Raw genomic sequence first — 18,859 nt, forward strand, 5'->3', positions numbered from 1 at the left:
CAGCCGGAAGTACCCCCCCGCTCGCCCGGCCAGAGTGCTTCCGGGTTAGGGGACGGCGCTCGGAGCGCGGCAGATTCAAAGTGCGGGCAGGGCCAGCAGGCTTTTTGGCAGCTGTGGCTGAGGTGGACGTGGAGGTGGTGGTGGCGCCCGGCGTCAGGCGGCGGCCACGCTCGGGCCTGGTACCTGCTGCTCCTGGCAGCGGCGGCGGTGCTATGGACCAGGCCGTGGGCGACCTGAAGCAGGCGCTGCCCTGTGTGGCCGAGACGCCGACCGTCCATGTGGAGGTGCATCAGCGAAGCAGCAGGTGAGCCGGTCCGACCGGACCCGATAGGACCAGGGCCGGCCTGAGCGGATTCGGCCCCGGCGTGGCCCCTACAGATAACACTTGGTCCAGACCCCGACTGGATCCCACTGCGCCGGACACGGACCTGACCCATCTGGCCTGACCCTGAACGGGACCCACGCAGAGCCCAGCCTGGCGCCTCCCGGGAAAGCTGGAAGTTGGGACCGGCCAGATACTCAGAGCTCTCAGTTCTAAGGGAAATGTAGATGTTGTCATTGGAGCTAGCATTTCTCAGGCCCTTTCGTGTAAGGAGGCACATCATAGTGATCGCACACCTTGGTGTGGACTCAGAACCAGTCAGCCTGGCCGTCAGGTGGCAAGGTGGGCTGAGTGGAGCCTTGAATGCCAAGCCGGAAGTGTTACGTTTTCTCAGTGTGAATGCCAGGCCTTGGGCACTTGTTAAAATGAAAACTCTTGACCTGGCCCCACAGCTGTGGGGTTTTCTTCTTTCACTAATAATAGTAATAGCCAACATTTATTGAGTGCTCACTATGTGCTAGGCATTGTCCTAAACACTTTAAATGTATTGACTGAAAGTAGTCCAGTGTAGCAAAAACTTGCTGCTGCCCCTTTATCTGATGGAGAGCTGAGGCACCAAGTCCTCTGGCTGCTCCCCGGGTCACGCAGTGAGCAGGCAAGGGACAGGCCCACGCCCTCCTGTACTCCTAATTACTGCACTTTCTTGTGCATGTTCTGATTTCTTTTTTTTTAATGTTAAAATCTTGGGTTTTTTAACTTAGAACTGATCTTTGTGTTTTGTTTGTCTGTCCAGCACGGCAAAAAAAGAAGATATAAAGCTGAGTGTTAGAAAGCTACTTAACAGACATAATATTGTGTTTGGTGATTACACGTGGACTGAGTTTGATGAACCTTTTCTGACCAGAAATGTGCAATCTGTGTCTATTGTTGACACAGAATTACAGGTTAAAGACCCACAGGTAAGTTACTAATTTCCCTGTGCCAAGAAACAGTCAACCCTTAGCTGAATAGAAAGTTGGTGCCATGAATGTCTGCTTGCTGCTTTGATAGTGTGTGTCAGAAACTGGTTTGCTCTGCTTACCTGTTGGTTTGATGATCAAACAGGTACTGGCTCTGGCAGGAGCCAGGTGCTGGGAGCAGATGTCGCCCAGTGCCAGCATGCTATCAGTACAGTTGGGGAGAGATTGGAAACCAGGAATTAGAATGAAGCACCATAGAGTAGTGGACTACACCGATGAAGCCTGTGTGCCTCCTCTCTTATTCAGTCAACAAAATTTATGGAGTGCTCAGCATGTGTTGGGACCATAGGATGTCTGGGGTCAACAGAGATGAGGAAATGGGCTTGCCTTCTTGAATCTCTTCATCTAGTCTAGCATATGAACTGCCTTACCCACCATCTTGTAGAGTTCGTGTGCGGGAGCTAAAAGGAGCTTTGTATAACAGTGTGAATGTGTTGGGGCAGTTCTATCACCAGTGTAAAAACAAGCCAAAGTTTGTTTTTACTCAAACAAACCTCAGGAGGATGAGTCACTGATACCTCCACAGTTTCTGTCTTATAAAGAATCAATTTGGAAGAATTAGTACGGCACTAAAATAACGCTTATGTGGTGGACCTCTTCATTCCTTTTTTTATTGATTTCAGAGAGAGGAAGGAAGAGGGAGAGAGAGAGCTAGAAACATCAATGATGAGAGAGTCACTGATCAGTCGAAAGTCCTGCACACCCCCCAGTGGTGATCGGGCCCACAACCCAGGCATGTGCTCTGACCAGGAATTGAACCTCAGTCTACTGGATCATAGGTTGATGCTCAACCGCTGAGCCACACCGGCTGGGCAACCTCTTCATTCTTATATTAGGGCTATCATTTGTGACATTGTTGGAGATTTATCCACACTGAGATCTAATGCCATTGTACTCGATTTTGGTCAGCCTAAGGGGAACTGGAGAGCTTTCCAACACTGTTGTGGAGGGACAGTTAGCATAGCCTAACTGGAGGACATAGGTGCTAATCACTAAACATTTTAATGTTCTCATCTTCGACTGCAGATTCACCTCAAGGAATTTATCTTAACAGATAATTATGTAATTTTGTAGAGATATATGAACAAATATCATTGCTAATAAACACTAACAACTTGAAATATTTTAACTATCCATCAGAGAGTGGTTAAATATCTGACACATTCATACCAGTTATGATATAACCATGAAAAAGAATGAGATTTCTATCTACTGACGTACAATACCTCTAAGTTCTAGAAAGGCATGGTTAGAAAGCTGGGATAGAATCAATTTGGGGTCAGATATGTGTGGATGTGTTATACACTAACATCTATGAGGTTGGATGTAGGGGACTTAGACATTCTTCATTTTATAATTGCAGTTTTTCAACAAGCATGTGCTACTTTTATAATTATAAGAACAAAAAACTTGTTTTTTCAAATAGATGTTATACCCCAAAAGGGAAAGGAAGGATAAACATGTTTAAAAGAGCTAATTCTAAGTCTAAAATAAGTTAATAGCCTTTTCATGTAATTTAAGAACTAGTTTTTAACATACTGCACCTTCAATCTTTATTTTTGGACTTTAAGATTAAAATTGGACATTAGAATTCAAAAGCGAGCGATTTTTCCATTTGTGTAGGTTTATTTGATTTTCCTTCTCATCACAGCCCATCGATTTGAGTGTGTGCACTATTGCACTTCACATCTTCCACCTGAATGAAGATGGCCCCACGAGTGAAAATTTGGAAGAAGAGACAGAAAATATAATTGCAGCAAATCATTGGGTTCTGCCCGCAGGTACAATGTGATAGTAACAGTAGGTGGAGCATGCTGAGTCCATAAGGTCAGAGGATGGCACACACCCTGGGCTTGCCAAGTCAGTTAACCAAAGAGATTTTTGTTCACTTGTTTTGTAGGATTTTAGGATATTTTATATCTTAAGAAATGGAAAGTATATCACAAAAGAGGGAAGTAGAGAATTCCTTTGGACTGGTCCCTCACAGGCAGTGTTCATCAAGAATGTGACCAAACTCTTCTTTCCTGCCCAGTTGGTCAGTCCTGCTGGACCACTCCTTTCTCTTCCTGTCTCGATACTTGTTCATGGACTTCCCAATGTGTTCTTGTAGGCAGAATCCTGGGGTTAACTCAGTCATCAGGTTTTATGCCTGATGTGTTAATGGCTAGGCTAGACCCGCTGGTTTGCCTTGCCCAAATGTTGGATTCTCTGTGCTGTGTAAAGCTTAGGTCCACAAAAGATGACTGTGCATAATGACATAACAAGAAGTAACTCTTACTCAGTTAATTATCAGTAGTCCTACATAATCGGCATTTGTTTTACATATTAAGAAAATTTTTTAAAATACAACTTCCCTGTAATCAGAATCTTAGCATACCATGTGTGGGGCAGGAGACAGCATCATGGCTCAAGGCAGATCTACCTGGTAGGTGTAATGCTTGTTTTCCTAAAGTTAAATATTTGTTTTACTTTGTCACAGCTGAATTCCATGGGCTGTGGGACAGCCTGGTGTATGATGTGGAAGTCAAATCTCACGTAAGTTGCACTTTTCCCCTGCAAAAGGCCCCGTTATTTGAAATAGAATCATTATTGTGTTGCTCTCCAACACCTCAGCTCTTTTAACTCAAAAGGGCTTTTGGGAGCCACTGCCTGCCCACAGCCAGTATCCTGGATGTCCGTCCTCTGAGATTGCTCCCAAGTGGAGTCAGTCTCGGGAGCATCCCCTGACGGGGAAGAGGGAGGGTGCTGAATGTGAAGACAGCTTCGGTTGGTTTTCACTCTTAGGAACCTGTGGGGGCTGAGGGGACAGTGCCACAGAGCAGACAGAGCAATTACCAGCACATCTGAACCCCCTTCAAGGGGAAGGGTCCTTCTGCACACTGTGAGGGACACTAAAAGCCTGTATCCCATTCCCCCAGGCTGCTCTTGGCAGCCACAGTGAGAGAAGGAAATTCTGGCTGTTGTATATTTTAGTGAGTGTGCCGTGTGCTTGCCTACTGCTGTGTCAGCCCAGAGGAAGGAGCTTACTCCTGCTTGACAAGTCCCTTAGTTATTTTGTGTGATGTTGGCGTTCTAAATAAAAGTGTCTTTGTGTTTGTCCTTTATGCTTGTAATAGTAATAGCCAGTAATAGCCGGCAGTTGTCCTCTTCTAAGTTATCTTTTAAAGTGAAAGCTTGTGATGTATTCAAGAAGTGTTTGATTGTGGCAGTCTCTAGAGGGCTGCCTTGCTCCTCTCCCTGCTGTTCATGTAGGAGCACATATAATGGGAATCCTTGCCTGTTAGCTCCTTTATCTGCATTTTTCCTTTCTTCACTCAGCTCCTCGATTATGTGATGACAGCGTTACTGTTTTCAGACAGGAATGTTGACAGCAATCTCATCACCTGGAACCGTGTGGTGCTGCTTCACGGTAAAGCATGCGGGATTGCGTTTGACAAGATAGACTGTGTGATGTCAGACTTTACTTGTACCTTTGTCCTTCTGCGAGGAGTTACAGCAGTTTTATTCTGGTGGAGCCAGAGTTGTCCTAGAATGCTTCTTCTCTGTGAAGCCTATGCAGCTCACATTACTCTGGGCATTTGTTGCTTGACCCTTGGTTTGGCAGCCACCCAGTTACTGCCTTGTAACCTTTTATATTATTATTAAACTTTTCAACCAACTCTTATTTCCCCAACTGATCATATACTCCTTGGAAAAGAAATTGCCTCGAATTTCTTTTTAGCATTCTTAGAGCTTTGCTTTGTGAGTAGTAAACTGCAAAACCATCTTTACAGAAATTCTGTCTGCTTCTCAGAGAAAGATAATAGCTATTTTTCTTAACACTGGATGGAAAGAAAGCTAGGATACACAAATTATAGTGAGGAGGGAGTTCAGAGAAGCCAGCCTCTTTATACCAGTTAAGATTGTATGCTTGAATACCCCTTTTAAAAAGTTATGTCTTTTAAATAGCAGATACCTCAGCACATTATACTGATACCAGGATCAGGGTAGGCAATCAATAGGTATTTCAATTATTTTTTCATTTTCTTTTTTATTATTGAAAATGCTTACAGAAAATCAGTTGAACCTGTCAGCATTTTCTATTAGATGCATTTGTTGTTCTACATTGGTCACCTCAGGACTTCTGCAAGGCATGCTAGGTGACACACAGACCAAGAAGCTGTACAATCAAGGATCCTCGCCTTCACCCTCTGGTTTAGTATGGGGTGCAGGCCCATGTAGAAATAGCCATAGTGAAAGACGGTGCTGCTATGGGCTGCAGATACAGCAAACTTCGGTGCTTAAGAGTCCTGATGATTAGCAAGAAAGGTGGGTTTTACCTTCGAAAGGTGCGTTAATAGGTGAATTTCATAGAGGACATGGGGCAAGGAGGATGTCAGCGAAGACATAGAACAGGAAATGCAGTGCATGCGCAGAGAGCTGATCAAGTCCCTGGGCCCAAAAGCAGGGTTTGTGTCAGGGGCAGTGGAAGCTAAGGAAGCACAAGTTAAATTCAGATTTGGAAGAAAGACTTTTAAAGTGTGTTGGTAATATTTTATGGCACTTGCTCTGCTAGCAGACTTCTTTGTGAGTTAACAAGCAGTGCTTGTAATAGCATTCGTAATATTGGAGACTCTGCTTCTAATTTTGTATTCTGTGGAAAATGCAACTGCTATTGTTTTGAGAAATTTGTTACAGCACTGGCTTATACACTCATTTGCTTAAATTTTGTTACAGGTCCTCCGGGAACTGGAAAAACATCCCTGTGTAGAGCCCTGGCCCAGAAATTGACCATTCGACTTTCAAGCAGGTAACTGGTGATTTGAGAGGAGAGTAGCAGGAATGGGATTACCTGCATTTCCTTTATAATCGCAGAAGCTGTCTTTATTTTATTTTATTCTGTCTTTATTTTTTCATAATTTACATGAATAGCAGGTCCCTCTCTTTCTTTATAAATTAACTTTCTGTATTCAACATAGAGTTATGATTTCAGTCTTTTTAAATTTATGGAGACTTGCTTAATGACCAATACATGGTCTGTCCTGCTGACTGTTCCATGTGTACTTCAAAGAACATGTTTCTGTTCTTGTTGGGTGGAATATTTCATGGATGTCAGCTTAGGGTACTTGATGCCCCTGCTGATTGTTTGGTCTGCTGTTCTGTCACTTACTGCAAAGGAATGGCCAAGCCTCTAATGGTGAATTTGTCTGTTTCTCCTTGAGTTCTGTCTGTTTTTGGGTTTATGGTTTCATCACATTTGGAAAGTAGTTGGCCATCATTTTCTCAACTAAGTTTCCTCCCCACTCCCCCATCCCACCCCTTTTCTGGGAGTCCGTTAATTTGCATGTTAGACTGTGTGATATTGTCCCACAGATCACTGATATTCTTTTTTGTTTTTTCAGGTTTAAAAATTTTTCTGTCTGTGTTTCACTTTGGGCAATTTCTGCAGAATCTAATTTACTTTTAACTCTATTCAGTGAAATTTTCATATCTCACAGTGAATTTTTTTCTCTGAGGTTCCATTTGGTTCCTTTCGTACTTTTCACTTACTATGTTCTGTTGAAATCCTTGAGCAAGTATACAATAGCTGTTTCAATGTTCTTGTTTACTAAATCCATAATCATTCTTATTTCTGAGTCTTTCTATTGACTGGTTTTTCTTCTGGTTACAGGTCACATTTTATGCTCTTGGCATGTCAGGTAATTTGTTTGAATCAGACATTATGATTTGAAGTGTCTGGGTTCTCTAAAGACTGTTGGGTCTTGTTCTGGTAGGCATTTCAGTTATTCATGATTTATTGTGATCCTTTTGAGGTTTGTTTTTAAGCTTTTTTAGAGAGGGGTCTAGATGTAGTCTAGTTTTAATTCTCAAGCAGGCTCTTCCTGCGGCCTCAGTTGAACACCTTGAATGAGTAACAAGTATTCTCCGCTTTGGCTTTTGAGAACTTGAATACACCCAATCTGTGTGAGCACCGGGAACCATTTAGCTCACAAATCTGTAGAGCCTCATGGATTTTCCTGCTCATAGATATCCAAGTTCTAAAGATTTAGAGGGACCTCAGGGTGATTTCTGGTGCTTTATTCCTGAAAATCTTCCTCCTGCCTGGGTCCTGCTCTGCAGCTATTTGCTGCCTCAGGCTCTTTGAACTCTGGCCTCTGTCTCCTTAATTCAGCACAATGGTGGTGCCCTTCCTGTGTCCTCTCCAGGTGCTCCAGGATGAGAGCTGGGCGATTGTAGCACTTACTTTATTTTCCTTCTGTCAGGTCACAGTCCTCTGTTGCCTTGTTGTCCAGTGCCCTTCATAGATGTTTCATTTATTCTGTCCAGTTTTCTAATTGGTGAAGGCAGAGGGTAAATCTGGTACCTGTTACTCCCATTTGGCTTTAGAAAATGAAATCCTAAGAGATTTACTTTTAAATGTCTACTTTCTTTTCAAAATATCTTGTAAGTATCTTTACATAGGGAAAATGCTTTATTTCAACCCTTTATTTTATGCTTAGGAACTTGGCCTTTGTCTTGATATGTTGAAATGCACCTATGTTTTAAAGATAACTAAGGGCAGTTTCCTAAAACATCAGAGAGTGAAAATGTTATTACAAGAAATAAAAGTTTTTCTAGTACAGTCATGCATCACATAACTACGTTTTAGTCAACAACGGACCGCATATATGATGGCGATCCCATAAGATTATAATGGAGCTGAAAATTTTCTATTGCCTAGTGACATTGTAGCCATCATAACTGTCAGGGCACAATGCATTACTCACATGTTTGTGCTCATGCTGGTGTAAACAAACCCACTGAGCTGCCGGTTGTATAAAAGTATAGTGCATACAGTTACGTACAGTACATAATACTTGATAATGATAATAAACAACTGTTACTAGTTTATGTATTTACTATGCATACTTTTTATTATTTTACAGTGTACTTTCTACTGTGAAAAATGTTTGCTGTAAAACTGTGTGCCGTGTGTTGCTGGCTCATACTCTTGTTTACCCGAGTCTCGATTGCGTCCTTTTGCCTTGTGCTTGATTTAACCTTCTGTTGTTTTGCACGGTAACAGGCTGTACAGGTTGGTAGCCAGAGCACCAGGCTGTACCATAGAGTCTAGGTGTGCAGTGGGCTGTGTGCCCAGGTCTGTGTAAGTGCTTCTGTGATGCTCTCACAATGGCAAAATCCCCTGATCATGCATTTCTCAGAATGTACCCCCATCATTAAGCAAGTGATGTATGACTATTTATACAGTGATCTGAAAATAATATATAACTTTGTTTAATATTCAACCCAGTCTTTATTTTGTTACATTGTTTGTCTTCCCTCTCCCCTCTTTTGTGAACGGAATTGCTAAATGGCCTTTTCTCTTTTTTAAATGGAAAGGCAGTGATACTTTTTGAAAGTAATTTTTTTCCTTCTGTGGACTTTCAAGATGAAAGAAACTGGAGAGGACCTAGAAGTCAGCTTCTGTCCTTCCTCAGTCTGGTTTCCTGTGTGATTCTAGTCAGAACTAAGTGCATTCAGACCTCTCAGCTGCCTCTTGAGTGCCTGGAGTATTAGTGCTGGATGTCATTCACTTAGTGTGTTATGGTTCACTTTTTGCCATTTGAGCATCCAGGGTGCTAGACTGTGTGCTGGAAAACAAATTGTCACAGTCTTTAAGGTTTTGTGGAAGGAGAAAAAAATATTCAGCTTCAGCCAAAACTTCTGAGCTTGTTTACGTTTGTTTGCCATATTAATACCAGTAGTACTTTTTAAACATAAATATAAATTACAGGTAGATTAAAAATGAGAGGGATTTTACTTTTGTTTTAATTCTAATGAAGATATTCAGTTTGAAAAACTTGATTTGCTTCAACCAGAACTGTTGGTTGCATTCTTTTAGAATTTTCATACTTATTTATTATGCAGATTACTTAGGTACCTTGATTCTTTGTCAGTAATTATAATGACTTAAGTTAGTAATGCTCACCACACTGGGCAGCTGAGAGATGTATTTAATGAGCAAAAGTGCTGCCACTGGGGTGGCACCAGAGGACTAATTTGTAAAGTAATTGTCTTGACTCTTTTTTTTATCATCCTAGGTACCGGTATGGTCAATTAATTGAAATAAACAGCCACAGCCTCTTTTCTAAGTGGTTTTCAGAAGTAAGTATTAATATTAATTCTAATTCTCTGGATTGTCAACCATGTAGTTGAAAAGGTGGCCTGTATATTAAGCAGACTTTCTGTGCTGCTGACTTTGTGGTGGTCAGAGGAAACTTTCAGAGTTAAGCAGTAACTTGGAAATAGTCTGAGGCCTGAAAGGCTGGGTACATCCAGACCTTTGATTGGGTGGAACTGGACATTCAACATTGTCTGAGGAGGGAGGGCATTGGAGTTCTAACCTGGACTGCACTGCTCAGCTGAGCGTGCCCTCAGGGCTCTGAGCCTTTTTCCGCCATCTGTGAACTCAGGGGCTTGGACAGGGTGACATTGCAGGTATCCCTCACTTCTGAACTGCTCTGCCCCAGGGAACCCTGTCAGTAGGCCCTTCTGGTGGATGGGAGTGGGGACAGGGAGTGTCTGTAAGGGGTGCACCCAGCTGGTTTGCATGTTTGCACCTATGATTCATCTCATTCCCAGTCATGGGGACAGCCGGGAAAGGGGAGGTAAGAGGAAGGCAGGCAGGTGAGCCGTGTGGCCGTGACAGGAGTCAGTGTGGGCTCAAGTCTTAGTGTCCTGTCACATGAAGCAGGGAGAGAGGGCATTTGGGTTGACCTCCACCCCTGCAGATCTGGCTTCTCTGATTTAGGGAGTTCTCTGAGGGCTGTCAGGAGATGGTAGGCTTGCGGGGGCACCTGGGGTGAGAGTGATACCTGGTGGGGACATGTGTATACCAGGCAGCGTGATGAGTACAGGTCAACACTAAGAGTATTTTGGTTCCAGAGTGGCAAGCTAGTAACTAAGATGTTCCAGAAGATCCAGGATCTAATTGATGACAAAGACGCTCTGGTGTTCGTGCTGATTGATGAGGTAGGCAGACCTGTGGTGGAGGAAATTCAAGTCTGAATGCCTTCTTACTGCTGCTGGGGTGCAACCAGCCCCTTGCTCAGCCCAGCTTCCATCAGGCAGTCGCTGTCTCATGCAGTCCTGTCCTTGGCATCCCACATGTTAAGCTCCTGGCACACCCGGACTCCTGACACCCATTCATTTGTTCCTTCTCTCGCTCAGTTGACTTGTTCTGTGACTGCCCTGTGGGGCCAGGTACTATAATTTTTTATCCATTGCTCTGTCCCCACAGGTGGAGAGCCTCACAGCTTCCCGCAATGCCTGCAGGGCAGGCACCGAGCCTTCAGATGCCATCCGTGTGGTCAATGCTGTTTTGACCCAAATCGATCAAATTAAAAGGTAATACAGTTATGTGCCACTTAACGATGGGGGTACATTCTGAAAAATGCATTGTTAGGTAATTTTGTTGTTGTGGGACCATCATAGAGGCACTTACATAATCCCAGATGGCATAGCCCACTGCACGCCTAGGCTGTGTGGCATAGCCTGTTGCTCCTCACCTACAAACCTGTGCAGCATGCTACTGTACCGAGCACTGTAGGCAGCTGTAACACATGGTAAATATTTGTATGTTTGAACATAACCTAAATGTAGAAAAGGCCCAGTAAAAATACGGTATAAAAGAAAGTGTATGCGTACATGCATGTTGTGGGAGCAGGGGAAGGGCTGTGGAGGGAAGCACTAGAGGGAGAGTAGATGTCAGGAGGAGAGAAGGAAAAGGGGAGACAAAGGGGGAGCAGAGAGTGAAAGAGACCCAGAGAGATAAAGCCTGAGACAAGAGATAATAAAAAGGAGAATCAGAAAGGAAGTGAGTGTGTGTGTGTGTGTGTGTGTGTGTGTGTGTGTGTGCAGGGGTGGGTGGGCTCCCGGGCTCCCCTGTCTGCCAACTCTGGGGCCCCAGCCACGGGCAGCTGCACAGTGGAATGACAGCTTGTTGAGCCTTCTCAACTATTTAAACCAGCCAGCTAGCAGTAAATTCAACATTGTAGTCAGGTCCAGCTTTTTCTTTTAACATTGCAAATAAACCTTTTGCTTCTAACCCATTATAATCTTATGAGACCACCATTGTATGTGCCGTTCGTTGCTGACCAAAACATAGTTGTGCGGCGCATGGCTGTAAAGTCTCTGGCACACAGTGACCTTATGTGAGAAGTCACAGAGAAGATGTATGAGGGCCTGGCCAAGTAGCTCAGTTGGTTAGAGCGTTGTCCTGATACGCCAAGGTTGCAAATCAATCGCTGGTCAGGGCTCAGATAAGAATCAACCAATGAATGCATAACTAAGTAGAATAGCAAATCGATGTTTCTTTCCCTTTCTCTCTCTCAAAATCAAATATATTTTAAAAAGAAAAGAAGATGTGTGAGTATCACACACTTCTAGACCCTATTCCAGCTCTCGTAACTAAAAATGCCTCTGGCATTGAGTATTTGTTCTTTTTCCACTCTTGAGGCAGCATATACTAAATGCATTTTTCAGAAATTAAGCACTTTATTAGAGTATTAAAAATGTAAAACAACTTGGGCATGGTGAAGACTCATACCCTACAGAGAAGCATAAAATGAAGAGTAAACTGCTGCATTCATGCATCAGCTCCAGTACAACTAGGTGTGTCGTGGTTGAAGGGGCTGGCACTGGGCAGAGGAAGCATCCCTTGCTTGCCCTTCTTAGGGCCAGATTTCATGTCCTCATAGTCTAGTCTTACAGGTCCAGGGCCTGTGCTCAATGTTCCCAAAGCTGTTCTAGCTTTAGAAAACAACTCCTAACCTGACTCACAAGGAGGTAATGTCCAAACCAGAACCTCCACTTATTCTTTGCAGGACTTCAGTGCTCCCTCTGTCAACCAGAGTCCTCATGTTTGTTCTCCAGTGTCTCTCTGCTTCCAGGGTGCCAGGGCTCCATCACTCAGAAGCTAGCTTATTGAATGTGGAATGACAGTGAACTAAATTGTGCTTATCCCAGCCTTTACCATTGTTTTACAATAGAGAATATCTCTAGCTTCTTGGACATGTAGTTGTCTGTTGGGGTCAGCTGCAGAAAGAAGCCTCTTGCTTCTCGCCCTTCTATAGGCAAACCTGTGGAAGGTGTAGCCCCTCGTTGCTACTTTTGTCCCTCCCCAACTTGCTCCTCAGTCTAATTTCTACCCGTGCTACTACCCCTCGTTCACCTCAGTGTTCAGTTTTCTCTTCCTGGAAATTTCCACAGCATTTGACTCCCTTGACTTCACTCCCCTGATACCTCAGTTTCTGCTGCTGGTGTTTCCCCACCCTCTCTTCATGGGGTCCCTGCATAGCCTGTTCATAGCCTTCTGTCCTCTAGCATCACTCATAGTTCTGATGAGCAAATCCTCACCATATATCTATGTATCCACCATGACCAAACATCAGACACGCTTCCAAGCTGCTCATTTGTCCCTGAAACCCCAAATGCCCATGCTCCCATGACACTGACAGCCATGCTATGCACCCACCACTCAGGCCATGACATGGGGTCACCCTGACACTTCTATCATCAGGGTACGTAGGCTCAGGAAGGAGCAGAGACACATGTGCCTCTGTTTCTCACCTCCCTTGCCTCACATCTTTACATCCTAGTTTAGGTCCCTCTCTGGGTAATCATTGCACACCTGCTTTTGTGTGGATCATACCCTTCATAACAGCCCACCCTGAGACATGTTTCCAGCTACTTGCTCCTTCTGCATCCCCACTTGGGTACTACACTGAGCAGCCTGCTCACCCAGCCTCTATACCAGTTCTTTCTGCCAGGCTCCTAGGACCCCTGTGCTCCCATCCCTGCCCTCATTTGGCTTGTCCTGTTCACTCTGCGGAGGGCTGTATACCTGTTGCCAGAGTCTAGGTGAAACTGATCTTCCTAGGTGCTTCCTGGCCACACAGCTGCCTGTGGACCACCTGTATGCTGACCACAGGCCCTTGAGGGCAGCACTGCCACATCCCCTGTGCCCAAGTCCACCAGGCTGGGAAGCATGCTCCCCAGGGCACCCTGTGCCAGCCTAGGTTGGTAAGCAGAGTGGCGATGGTGGCTCTCTTGGAATTTGGAAGCTAGAGGGGAAAGCAGCTGGTAAAAGGGATAAATAATTCAGCTTCATGGTGTATCCATGAGAGCTGTGTGGTAATGAGCAGTTGTGTGGCTAGGCAGGCAGGCAGGGGTATGGGTGCAAGGGGGCCATAGTTCAGGAGATGGGGTGGTCGGGGATGCTCTACAGAGATTAGACCTTTACTGCAGTTGAAAATAGTAAGGGAATAGCCAGCAGGTGTCTAGGAGAGATTTCCAGAAGCAGAGAATCGACCAGAGAAAAGGCCCCTGAAGAGTTGGCCTGGCACGCTGTGTTGTGGCCAGGACCTCAGAGCTGCAGGACCTCAGGAGGCAATGCAGGTTGGTATTGGGACAGCTAGCTGTGTAGCTAGCTGAACAGCAGCTAAATGCCCAGAAATTTCAAGGGCATCTCCTGATAATCCCTGTGTAGGGTAGGGTATAATCGAGTTACAGGCACAGGGTGATTGGTCCTCACTTCTCTGCCTCCAGGCACTCCAATGTGGTAATACTGACCACTTCCAACATTACGGAGAGGATTGACGTGGCCTTCGTGGACAGGGCTGACATTAGGCAGTATATTGGGCCACCCTCTGCAGCAGCCATCTTCAAAATCTACCTCTCCTGTTTGGAAGAACTGATGAAGGTACTTTGATTTATTTTTCCTCTCTGCTAACCAGTAGATTTCTTACATTTTCTTAATTCCCTGACATAGCTTAAAATAGTTGATTCCAGTATGGAATAAGGTATTTTGACATGGCATTAACCATTTTCTTAGATTGAAATTTTTAGTTGTATCTGGTAGGTTGCGGTAGTAATCAAAATTATGGCCACTGACTCAATATTTTTGCTCTTTCTGCACAAAATGATCATCATGGATGTTTGATCTACCTGCAGGTGATGAGTGAGTGGGAGAGGTGTGGGCTGTGGTCAGTATTGCTGGCAAGTTCTGGTTCTAATGGCCTTTGCAAGTGACCTATTCTCTGGGCCTTCTTTTCCTCCCCTGAAAGAAGAAAAGTAGAGGTCCTGGATCCTAGGGAGGTCATCCGGACTGGAAGGTCCTTCTCAGTGAGGTCGTCTGACTGGAGGTTGTTCACAGGGAGGTCATCCGACTAGAGGTCATTATTCACAGGAAGGTCATTATTCACAGGGAGGTCATCCTGACTGCAGGTCATCCTGACTGGAAGGTCCTTCGCAATGAGGTCATCTGACTGTAGGTTGTTCATAGGGAATTCATCTGACTGGAGGTCATAGTTGAGAGGGAGATTATTTAACTGGAGGTCATAGTTCACAGAGAAGTCATCCTGGCCAGACAGACACTCACAACCTATCATCGGCTATAGTGTTCATGTCCATTTGGTCCCATGTTCTAGTGATAGCAATGAGCACAGCAGCAGTAAGCGCAGTAATGTTCACAGTCTCTCATAATTCAGTCTAACAGGCCTGACCTGTGCCTGCTGCCAGGAGCTCTGGGCACTTGGGGAACATGGGCAGTTACCAAGCCAGTCAACAAATGGGCATTTACATGGTGATCATAGTAATGGCATCATTGTAATTGCTGATGGGATGGAATCAACACCTCCCCCTCACCCTGCAGCCACCTCCTGGCACCACTGATGTGGGACTCCAACATCCTCAAAAAGGATGACACAGCCTCTGTGACAGGGACAGGAGAGCCAGTCTCAGCACTGGTCTCAGTTAGCTTGGCACTTTCCATCCTACTTTTCTGTGGTGTGGGAGAGGGGCTCCATGGAGCTTTAACTTGAGACCCCAAGTAGCAGTCAGAAATGATGTAATGCAGTACTGCTGCCAAGCAGCCAGTGTGATGGCAGATCCTGCTGGAGATCACTGAGTGCCTTCAGTGTGGTCATACTCACACTGTGCTGCGAATCCAGGGCGTGTTCTAAGATTTAGCCAAGTGCACGGACTTTTTCTGGGAGCTGAGCATGTGGGCAGATGTAGTTTCTTGTACAGATTATAGGAGTTAAGGTATTCCAGTGCTGTAGTGGAGAGCTGGCTGGTCCTGAAGACTGACGTGATTGTGGTCCTCTTTGTTAAGAGCCTGAGGTCTGCCATTCTTGCACGAGTCTGCAGGACAGCGCCTGTCAATGGAGGGGGGGCAGGGGCAGCTTGGGAGGCTGCAGGGAGCCTGAGGTAGTCAGTCACTTAGGCGGGGTCAGAATATATCAAACACAAACTCTATTTCTTAATTTTATCCATGACCCTCACCAAACGTCCAAAATGTGTGAAGGAAGCCATTTCTTCTTTCTCCTCTCTCCTGGTTCCCAAATTGAAACAGTTCATGTTAAAATTCATTCAGTAGTGGGCACTGTCGCAGTTCAACAGTTCAGTGTGGCTACTTGGCAAAGTGCGTCCAACATGCAGATCTTGTGACAAAGTCTACAAGGTGAACTTGGACTCAGATCCTGGGTCTGTGTCATTCCACCAAATGAGAGTCTTATCTTAAAAACAACAAGCACAGACCCTTTTTGAAAGGCAGGCGAAGTCCTGGCCCCAGAGCCCAGCTCTGCCATCTATGGGTGGTGTCACACCCTTGAAACTGAATACCAGACTGGACTCCCATGTTGTCACGTGGTGAGGATACATTTTGGCCAAAGGCATAGAAGAGGCTGGGTCGATGCTGGTTTCTGAGACATGTTTTGTTTGTATTCTTGCCTTTGTTTGAAGAATCAGGGAGATGTGTGTTGGGAAGGGGTGGAGTGTGCGCATGTGCGTGCACACGGGCACCCCTGAGAGGGGAAACCAGTCTGTTTCCTGGTTGTCTGTGCTTGTTAAATGACCTTATTTGCATTTTTATAAGATGTGATGTGGTTTATGTTTGTTGTCTCAGTGCTGTACTGTTGCTGACCATATGCACTCTGCCCTCTATCATCCCAGTGTCAGATCATATACCCTCGCCAGCAGCTGCTGACCCTCCGCGAGCTGGAGATGATTGGCTTCATTGAAAACAACGTGTCAAAGTTGAGCCTCCTTTTGAGTGAAATTTCAAGGTGTGGATGGACCTCATTTTTGTAACCAAGAAAAGTCCATTTGCTGTAGGAATAGGGAGTTATAATTGATTGTAGCCATCTAGGGTAGTCGTTTGGGGGTCAGAGGACAGGGAGTTGAATCCTGAGTCATACAGAGGCAGGGGAAGCTTTGAGAGCCCCCTAGGCCCCAGGTTCCTGGACCAGAGGATGGAGGTCCAGTGCTTTCAAGTTTTCAGATGGCTTTGGGGATCAAGGGAAGGTGGGAAAACGGAGCAGAGCCTCAAAGGACAGTTAGAATTCAGATAAACTAGAGAGAAATCTTCAAGGCCACAGGCACTATGTGTGCAGGGACCTCAGGTAGGGTTGCACTGCCAAGGGCCAAGTTGGGAGAACTTCCGAGTTCTGACCAAAGAGTTTGGACTTTATTCTGAGGTGGTGAGACATGTGAAAGGTTTTGAATGAATGATAGCATAAAGAACAGTATTATTATTATCTTTATATAATTTTTTTTAAAAACTTTAAGAGTGGGAGGAAGGAGGAGGCAGAGAGAGAAACATTGATGTGAGAGAGATACATAGATTGGTTGCCTCCCATACGTGCCCCAATTGGGGATTGAACCTACAACCTGGGTATGTGCCCTGACTAGGACTTGAACCCATGACCTTTCAGTGCACGGGATGGCGCTCCAACCAACTGAGCTACTCTGGCCAGGACAGGAACAGTAATTTTTAAAGATTATATTTTTGAATTATCTGTTGAAGAGATTTAAACCAGTTGAGATGGGACAGAGGGGAGCAGTTCAGAAACTTGTGCAAAAGTTAATAAAGACATCAGATAATCCATGCCACTGGGCAGGCATTGCAGCCCCTGAGCACAGCAGTGCTTATAGGTGGCACATCAGGGCAGCAAGAACCCTGTCCCACCTGGAGCAGTAGCTCAGGACTAAGGGAGACCAGCCCCACTCAAGGGGTTGGAGAAGGGATATTCAGGGGTAGGGGTGGCGAAACCAGTCCTGAAACACATGACTGTTCATGTGGAATTGACATCCCTGAACTTGGTTTACATTCACAGGAAGAGCCAGGGCCTCAGCGGCCGCGTCTTAAGAAAACTTCCTTTTCTGGCTCATGCGCTGTATATTCAGGTAATTCTTCCACAGCTGTCTTCTTCCTCTGGGTATTCCTCTCACTGCCACCCACTCTGTCCAGCAGAGTGTGGCCTTGCTAGGAGTCGCAAGTAATACCATTGGGATATCTGCCTTATTTTACCTCCATTTCTAAAGGGACAGGCTCCTGGGGCTGTAGGAGGTGCTAGCCTTGATACCTTAGTGGTGGGGCCCTGTCAAACCCTTTGGGAGGAGGTGGCCATGCTATCTGCTCACACACATCAAGCTCACATGCAAGCCTCCTCAGGTGCTCATGCCCCTCAGGTCTGGGCTCAGCTCAGACAGAACAGTGGCCTGGAGTTGCCCTCTCTGATGTCTGCGTCTTGGATGGGGTGAGTGCTGCCAGTGGCTCCCAAGGGCAAGGGTCACCCCACAATTCTTTCATATCCTTTCAGGCTCCCACCGTCACCATCGAGGGCTTCCTCCAGGCCCTGTCTCTGGCGGTGGACAAGCAGTTTGAAGAGAGAAAGAAGCTTTCCTCTTGTGATTGATCAGGAAAACAAAAGAGAAACTACATGGCCGTAATTAAGAATGTGGTCATAGCATTAAAAATGTACATATTACTCAAGATCAAAGGTGGCACTTGCTATCTGAAGTGAGCTTGTTTTATTTAGTGCAGACATTTCAAAGACTATTTAATGCATAAGGAAAAACCTATTCCTGTGTTACAGAAATCAAGAAAAAAATTCTAGGCAAAGTGTTCTTCACAATAGTCAGATATTGTCCTCTTTGTGGAAAGATGCAGTCCTCGATGTTCATTCAAAACATGTGTCAAACGCCCCTCATAACCAGCGCAGGCAGTGCAGCAGTGTTTCTCCCTGCCGTTCTGTTCAATAATGTTATCACAGTTCAAATGAAAATTCACATTAACAGATGTGAAACAAATTGGCTAATAATTGGTATATTCCACAGAATATTATGTTTGCTTTTATCTCATGCTAAAATAAATTTTATATTAGTGTTTTGTACACATTTTTTAAAGAACATGTTACCTCTTGTTATATAGCTTTTTAAGTATTAAAACATTTTTTTCCAGAATTTTCTCATTTTGTTTCTCTTATCACTCCCAACCTCTTTGAATATTATTTAAAAATTGTTTACATGATTCCTTAACTTTTAGCCTGTTTTTTGCTTTAAGGATAAAGGCAGAAGAGGCTGTGCCCGTTTCTGGGAACTACACACACAACTATGGGGAGGGTTTCTCTCAGGCTGCATGGTGGAGGGACCCCCAAGGTCGTGGCACACACAGGTTTTGTGTCTGTGCCATCTTCCATCCTTGGCTTTAGCCAGA

At 44.9% G+C, this 18,859-nt stretch overlaps 1 protein-coding gene across 1 annotated transcript; it reads left to right on the forward strand.

Moving 5' to 3' along the window:
- Nucleotides 1–54: 54 nt before the first annotated feature.
- TRIP13 (thyroid hormone receptor interactor 13) lies at nucleotides 55–18,604 on the forward strand. Its single transcript, XM_081133201.1, has 13 exons — nucleotides 55–304; nucleotides 1,116–1,281; nucleotides 2,993–3,122; nucleotides 3,821–3,876; nucleotides 4,660–4,750; nucleotides 6,058–6,130; nucleotides 9,402–9,465; nucleotides 10,246–10,332; nucleotides 10,601–10,707; nucleotides 13,909–14,062; nucleotides 16,315–16,427; nucleotides 17,478–17,547; nucleotides 17,964–18,604. Exons 1-13 carry the CDS (start codon nucleotides 213–215, stop codon nucleotides 18,057–18,059), a joined length of 1,299 nt encoding a protein of 432 aa, XP_080989327.1. The 5' UTR covers nucleotides 55–212; the 3' UTR covers nucleotides 18,060–18,604.
- Nucleotides 18,605–18,859: the final 255 nt, after the last annotated feature.

The sequence above is a fragment of the Miniopterus schreibersii genome (assembly GCF_964146895.1).
Source record: "Miniopterus schreibersii genome assembly, chromosome: 3".
Taxonomy (NCBI): domain Eukaryota; kingdom Metazoa; phylum Chordata; class Mammalia; order Chiroptera; family Miniopteridae; genus Miniopterus; species Miniopterus schreibersii.